The 7,507-nt window shown below is 47.0% G+C and overlaps 1 protein-coding gene across 1 annotated transcript; it reads left to right on the forward strand.

Annotated features, from left to right (window-relative positions):
* The first annotated feature begins 422 nt into the window (after window positions 1-422).
* LOC115110161 (TANK-binding kinase 1-binding protein 1-like) lies at window positions 423-7,283 on the forward strand. Its single transcript, XM_029635572.2, has 10 exons — window positions 423-673; window positions 1,700-1,828; window positions 3,000-3,104; window positions 3,381-3,531; window positions 3,621-3,823; window positions 4,016-4,077; window positions 4,268-4,377; window positions 4,665-5,116; window positions 5,260-5,520; window positions 5,713-7,283. Exons 1-10 carry the CDS (start codon window positions 440-442, stop codon window positions 5,839-5,841), a joined length of 1,836 nt encoding a protein of 611 aa, XP_029491432.1. The 5' UTR covers window positions 423-439; the 3' UTR covers window positions 5,842-7,283.
* Window positions 7,284-7,507: the final 224 nt, after the last annotated feature.

The raw sequence follows: 7,507 nt of genomic DNA on the forward strand, positions 1-7,507 counted from the left end.
GAGGCCTATGGGCAGCTGCCCTGTTGCCTCTATGCTGCGATGAGGTGATATCCTTCCTGTTATCCTAGCCTTCTATGCTAGAGGGCACTGTGGTCTGTTTACAAGTCAACCAACATGAGTTACAGTGTTGTTTGGTGTTGTTGTTGAAGTGATTGTTCTTCACTCCAAAATACCAGTTTTATAAGATTCTTTGAACTGTGTCAACGCAATCTGTTGTGTTTGTGTAGATCCAGCTATATGTCTCAATCCCACATGAATGGGAAAGAAGAGAGCATTTTCTGAATAAAAATCAAAAATAGTTTCCAAGTGACACCCGTTTGGGACAGAGACAAAGATTGGGTATTGCAGTTCATAACATTAGTATTACAGAATGACTGACTCTAATGACTTACCCTCCTTCCTGTGTGTCCCCTCAGTTAGCCATTGACCTGCCTGAGGGATGGAGTCCCTCTTTGGGGGCGAGCTGGGCCTCCTGGGCGGGGGCGAGGGGCTGAGGGATGACGGCTGCGGCTTGGGGTCGGGGGTCAACTGGTCGTCCTCACCCATCCAAGACGACATGTACCCCTCCCACTTCGCCCTGGCCGCCGCCTACCATGACATCAAGACGCGATTGGCCAGCCTGGAGCGAGAGAACAGCAGCATCAAGAGGAAGCTGAAGAACTATGAGGTCAAGGTAGGTTGACTGATCTATTCATGACAGAGGCTACGTCCCAAATGGCACCCTATTCCCTTTATACTGCACTACTTTAAAGGGAAGTCCTATGGCCTTATGGGGCCTGGTCAAAAGTAGTGCACAATATAGGGAATAGTGTGTCATTTGGTTACACAGGCATTGATTGGTCAGATAGTATGCAACACTGATGTTGTAGGTCTACAGCCATCCAATGTCCCTTTTTGAATATTTTTAAAAGGCATCCCCCTTAAAGGGATAGTTAGGGATTTTAACCCTTTATCTTCTTCCCCAGAGTTAGATTAACTCTGGATACTATTTTTATGTATCTGAGTCCAGTATAAAAGAAGTTAGAGGTAGTTTAACAAGAAAATGCTAACTAGCCTAGCACAAAGACTGGAAGTGCTAGTTATTCCCATATACTTCCAGTCATTTCGCTAATGCTAGTTAGCAAACGTGCAAATGCTAGTTAGCAATTGTGCAAATGCTAGGTAGCAACTTTCTCAAAACTGCATGCAGATACATAAAAATGGTATCCACAAGTTCATCTGACTGTGGGGAAGTAGATACAGCTTCATTGCCAAAATCCCAAACTATCCCTTTTGAAGCTATCGCTGATTTTACATGACTGAATTGGTAAAAGCTATTCTATGGAACCTGTGCTTTCACCTATGTAATTGAGTTCGATCAGTGATTACTCCCAGGAGAGGAGGAAGGGAGGGTTGATTTTGAAAGTATTGAAACATTCAGGCATACCTGAATGAGGCCATTATTCAGTTGAAACTCACAGTGGAAAAGCTTGTGGTAGAGGAAGGTTATTTCCTAACCTCTAATAATAATCTGACCTCGACTTGCACTCGTCTACTCTTTTTTTCTTCTCTCCTTTTGCTTTTTCCATCTCCTATCTTTTGTGCTGTGACACTCCGTGTCCTATTCTCACCGTCTTCCTTTGCTCTACTTTCTCACCTACTCATATCATTTTCCTCCTCTGTCCTTCTCTTGTACCTCTCCCCTCCTCCTCTCTCTCAGTTCCCTATGATCAGTGAGTTTGAGGAGGAGAGGACCCTACAGTGCTGCTCCTGTGAACCCAAGGAGACCTGCCTACTGCAGTCAGAGACCACCAACCTGCAACAGAGAGTCAACTCACTCACACAGGAGGTAAGACATGGAGGAAGAGAGGAGAGGGTAGAGGAAGAGAGAGGAGAGTGAGGAGAGAAGAAGAGAGGGGTGAGGGATGCAAGACGGAGGGCGGTAGGGAGGGTTGTGAGGGGAGAGAGAGGTAGGAGAGGAGAAAAGAGGGAGAGGGGTGGTAGGAACTGCACATCGAACACATTTTCCTTTCTCCTATACTTTTCCTGTAATGGCATATTTTCTCTATTCCATCCCATAAATATGACCACTGCCCTGGTGAGAGAGGGGCTGTTGCAGACTCACACTCGCCTCAGGCTTTACTGCACGTCCATAGAGATGATGGCCGTGTGGCACTTTGGATTGCAAGTTTACAAACAAAATGAGGCTTCTTTGTTCAAGAATATAAAACTTAGACTCTCTAATATAAAAGATGGGAAAACAAAAATGTTCCTTATAATTCCTCTAATTCTAATACCTTATAAGTGGCAATAAATGAAGGCTATTTTGCGCAGTAAATTCAAGATATCATATCAAGCTGCTTACCTATTGCAGATTCAGTCTTCCCAGCCTGGTGCAGGTCTACAATTTTGTTTCTGGTGTCCTTTGACAGCTCTTTGGTCTTGGCCATAGTGGAGTTTGGAGTGTGACTGTTTGAGGTTGTGGACAGGTGTCTTTTATACTTTTATACAAGTAACGAGTGGAGGACAGAGGAGCCTCTTAAAGAAGAAGTTACAGGTCTGTGAGAGCCAGAAATCTTGCTTGTTTGTAGGTGACCAAATACTTATTTTCCAAATAAATTCATTAAAAATACTACAATGTGATTTTCTGGATTTTCTTTTCTCATTTTGTCTGTCATAGTTGAAGTGTACCTATGATGAATATTACAGGCCTCTCATCTTTTTAAGTGGGAAAACTTGCACAATTGGTGGCTGACTAAATACTTTTTTGCCCCACTATAAGTGCGGTCAAAAAACTATACCGCTCCCCCGTCTAACCAAGACTCCTCCTCGTAGGCCCGACTTCCTCCCTCCGATAACCTTTCCTCCTCCCATAGCCACGCACCGGCCGCAAGGGGGGTATAGTCATCTCCAATAATGGCTTCACACTAATAATTCAACTAATAATGCTCTGGTTATTGTATACAAATAGGCTATTTAGCGCTAACATTTCCCTTTGTATATCTCCACCTTTCCCTCAGCTCCAGAAGAGTAAAGAGCGAGAGGAGAGACTCGAGGATGTGATTCAGGCTTATGAGAAGATCCACAGGGAGAAGAGTAATGTTCAGAGAGACCTGGACAAGATGGTGAGATGCAGTAGGAAACAGTGCCCCCTCCTGGACACCATGAGTAGTACTGGTAGAGCGATGGCGGGAGGGGACAGTATTATAGGCTAAAGCATTATAATGGAATAGAATCCTTTACATACTAATTTAAGCAAACACTATATTGACCATCAGTTTTCCATCAGCAATGTACATCAGCGTGTGTGAGACCGATTGTACCGCTACCTGCACACATGCATGTACCCTACATTTGTGTGTGTGTACCCTACATCTATGTGTGTGTGTGCTCTCCATCAGACAACACTAGCAGAGCAGCACATGGAGCATATCTGTGGTCTGGAGTCAGCTCTGAGGCAGAGGGAGGGGTCCCTGCAGAAACTCAGTGCTCAGCTGCACAGCAAGAACATTCATTACCTACAGCTACACACCAGTCTGGACGTGCCTCATGGTGAGTGTGTTTGTATGTTTGAGTGAGTGCGGACGTGTGTGTGTGTGTTTCTGTGTATGTTTCTCACTGTACCTGGATGTGTACTACAGAGCGGAACGGGCGGGGTCCCACCCTGCAGAGCTCTCGTAGTCTGGACGCCGTGTCCGACCTGAAGCTGCAGCGGTTGGAGGCGGAGCTAGAAGGGGCGCGGCAGCAGGCCCAGAGGGCGTGTCAGAGAGAGACGGAGATGAAGGAGGAGCTACAGAGGCTGCAGACAGAGATCAGACAGCTGCAGCAGGATGTACAGACACAGGTCAGATAGTGACACACACACACAGGAGGTTGGTGGGACCTTAATTGGGAAGGACTGGCTCATGGTAATGGCTGGAGCGGAATCAGTGGAATGGTAACATTACATTTGCTACGTTTCAGCCATTATTATGAGTCGTCCTCCCCTCAGCAGCCCCCACTGACACACACACACACGTCTGTCTCTGTCCAGCAGGAGGTGACCACACTCTGTGAGCACTGTGACGTGGAGTGGATAAAGAAGGCAGGAGATGAACAGTGAGTGACAGCTGCCCATCTAATACTCCTGGCATGTAGCTATGTCAGTAGAATAACGTCTACGTCTCAAATGGAACACTATTCACTATTTAGTGCACTACTTTTGACCAGGACCCATAGGGTGTGGTGCCCTATATATGGAATAGGGTGCCATTTTGGATGTACTCCTAACATTGTCCCTCCTGTGCAGGGTGAACCTGGCGTTGGCCTACACTGAGCTGACCGAGGAGCTGGGTCGTGTGAGAGGTCTGGCTGTCAAACAGACGGAGATCCTCAGGAAGGAATCCCACGAGCAAATGGGTCAGTAGAAAACGTGAATATTAAAGATTGTGCTCCATATGGACGTTGAATGGAGTGGAATTGCAGTATGCCCAATGAGGGTGCCAATAGGGACACTAATGTAATAATAAATGCGATTTAGCAGATGCTTTCATCCAAAGCGACTTAGTCATGTGTGCATACATTTTACGTACTGGTGGTCCCGGGAATTGAACCCGCTATCCTGGCATTGCAAGCACCATACTCTACCAGCTGGGCTAAAGAGCCACCAATGGACTATAATAACCATCCCATTCTCTCTCCTCCAGTCCTAAGACACTCTCCAGCCCCCCAGCGTCGCTCCCCAGCCTCCCAACGCCCCTCCCCAGACCTCCTCCACCCTCACCCCTCTCCTCCCCTCTCACCTTCTTGCCCCGCTTCCTACTCCCCCACTGGCCTCTCTTACTCACCCACCGGCCCAGCCTCCTACTCCTGCCGTCCAACCAGCCAGCGGTTGCGCGCCCGCTTCCAGGGGCGCCGCAGCTACTCGGAGGTGGCCGACTCGACTGCCCACCAGAGGCCCCCACCCAGGCTGCTCCGTGACCCAGTCTCCACCCTGCCCAAGCCCAGGAACATGGGGGAGTCTGGGGCCTACTCCCGTCGGCCAGCCTCGGCCCGTGGAGCTGTAGGAGGTGGTGGTGGTGGTGGAGGAGGGGGAAGCAGCCTGAGCAGTAGTCCCCATCACCATGACCTGGAGCAGGGCTTCCCTCTAGCTGCAGAGGTACACACCACATGTGTATATATTTGTTTAAATATAACTTGTATAACCTTATTTTATAAAAATGTTTAACTCACCACTTGTTTGGATTAGTTTTATTAGGGAGTAACATTTTAAAACATTAAAATAAACATTTATCCACCAAGGGGTGCCACTTCTGTCATCTGGAGGATTCCCCGGCCCCCACTCCACTGGTCACCCCACCCCAGTCGTCTGATGATGAGGAAGAGTGGAGATGCCCTTCCCCGGTGGCCAGTCCTCCCAGGACACTGGGGGTAATGGGGGTAAGCTCACGGGAACCCCCCCCCTGCCCCTCCTTCTTGGCCCCAAATGGCCCAGCTACTCTCACCTGCCACCTGCCAGGGTACGTGGATGCAGACCACGCCCAGTCCTGGCCCTCCATCAATGTGAGTTGTTGCTGCTAGACTTGAGCTCAGTAGTGTCTCTCAATAGCAGTAATAATCAGAGCATCCTTACATGACATGCAAATAGAAAACCGGTTATTCAGTCATTACAATGAGTACATTTACAGTGTTTACCTTTTGAGTTGAGTGTTTACACATCCTAACGGGTGTCGTTTTGTGATTGGCTGCCTGCAGTTGTGGATGGAGACGGAGGAGAACGACGCCCGGAGCTGCCCGCTGTGTCAGCTGACCTTCCCCACCGGTTACCCTGACGACGCCCTCATCAAACACATCGACACGCACCTGGAGAACAGCAAGATCTAACAGTTGCCCCCAGACACAGATCCAGGAACAACTTACCCTGCCAAATTCAAACCTAAACCATTACCAGGAAAACACAAAACTGACCTTAGTGTCCAGAGGCGAATTCATCCTACTTCAGTCTGCTTCGCGTCATGACTCTACCTGCTGTAAAATACAGGATTTACGATGGGCTCACCCTTAATAAAAGTGACCGCACCACAATTGCGGATCCCCTTTGCAATATGGCACTCGAGAGGAACAGACTCCATCTAACTGTAGAGAGGTGATACTGTCGAGCCCCTAGTTGTTTTCTAAACTGGAAATTTTCCTTACCTCTGTTTTTGACCATGTTAGTTTAGGGCTATAACAAGGGCCAGTGCTGTTTCTGAATGCTCCCTCTCTCGCCCATGTTATCAGGTATGGTCTTTGACATGGTTACCTCGCACTGTTTTTAACACCATCAGTAAATGGGTCACACCCCTAACTACATGCTTCATCATAAAAGTTTACTCTCCGTCAAACCAGAAGGAAGTCTTTGCCTAGACTTGAAGGGCACATTCATAGCTGGAGGTACACAGCACTTTTTGGGAATTTAGTTCAGATGGAAAGAAGAATCTTGATGAAAACCGATCTTTAAATGAATGAATTACAGTATCTCACGTGTCATAATTCAATGAAGCAAGTCAAGGATGACTGAGGGGTTGGCGATAATCGCTATAAAAATGGTTGAGCTAACGCGGGATGTCAAGGACCCTGAAACAGGGATGGACCACTATAGGTACCTCATAAGAAACTCCTTTGTATATTGACATTCAGGGATTCATGACATTGTACAACAGTGATTAAAACTAGGGTAAATAACAGGCCGAAGATGTTCCGGTTTGCAGGAGCTGTACAGTGAACCCAGGCTGTTGTTCTCCATGGATGACATGTGAATCTCAGATTACTGAAGCTTTATATGCAGTCATCTCCATTACTTGCCTACAGGTTGTCAATACAATTCACAGCAACCCATTTAAAACCAAACGAGGGGAGGAATCTGACAGATCCAGAACATCAGCTGATTTCTCAACTCAGCCTATTGTGAAATTTGCACAGCAATCAATATGATCCGAATACACTGGATGGGGATCTACCATCAGTCGGCACTGATCAGTCGATCGAGGGACGAGCGTCGCGCAGGGTTGACGCCACCAGTCGGAAGACAAAACGCCATTAGTATAGATACCATAGAAGGTAACACTGCAATCAACCACAAAAAATGCTGGATCCCTTCTGGAGGAACACCAAGACACTCTGCCAATGAGAGAACAGTGCGGCGCTACAGGAATCAGCGATCAAAAATGCATTCCAACACACTACAGTATTCCTTTTCTGAATCTATTCTTCCTTCAGTAGAATCACAAGGTTTTAGTTGACCCTTTATGACTATATCTTTCGGTTTTCTGTAAACGCAAATAAATAAAAACCTAAATCTCAAAATGATATAACTGGTTGAACTTCAGCTCATACCAGTCTGTTAAACAGCAACTGGTTGGACTGGGTTCCACGCTTTGATTCAATTCATTAGACGTCAACTCATAAGGGAACATGTTGTACACCTATAGGCATTTTACATTTCTTGCATTGGGCAATAGTTCAAAAAGATCCTTCCAGTTAAACAACTGCTTACCAAGAGCCGCAATAC

Source organism: Oncorhynchus nerka, linkage group LG26 (assembly GCF_034236695.1).
Source record: "Oncorhynchus nerka isolate Pitt River linkage group LG26, Oner_Uvic_2.0, whole genome shotgun sequence".
Taxonomy (NCBI): domain Eukaryota; kingdom Metazoa; phylum Chordata; class Actinopteri; order Salmoniformes; family Salmonidae; genus Oncorhynchus; species Oncorhynchus nerka.

Coding starts and splice junctions, on each gene's coding strand:
- LOC115110161 (XM_029635572.2), top strand. CDS start 440: ATGGAGTCCCTCTTTGGGGGCGAGCTGGGCCTCCTGGGCGGGGGCGAG. Junction 3,532..3,620: donor CAGTCTGGACGTGCCTCATG/GTGAGTGTGTTT, acceptor TGTGTACTACAG/AGCGGAACGGGCGGGGTCCC. Junction 4,078..4,267: donor AAGAAGGCAGGAGATGAACA/GTGAGTGACAGC, acceptor CCTCCTGTGCAG/GGTGAACCTGGCGTTGGCCT.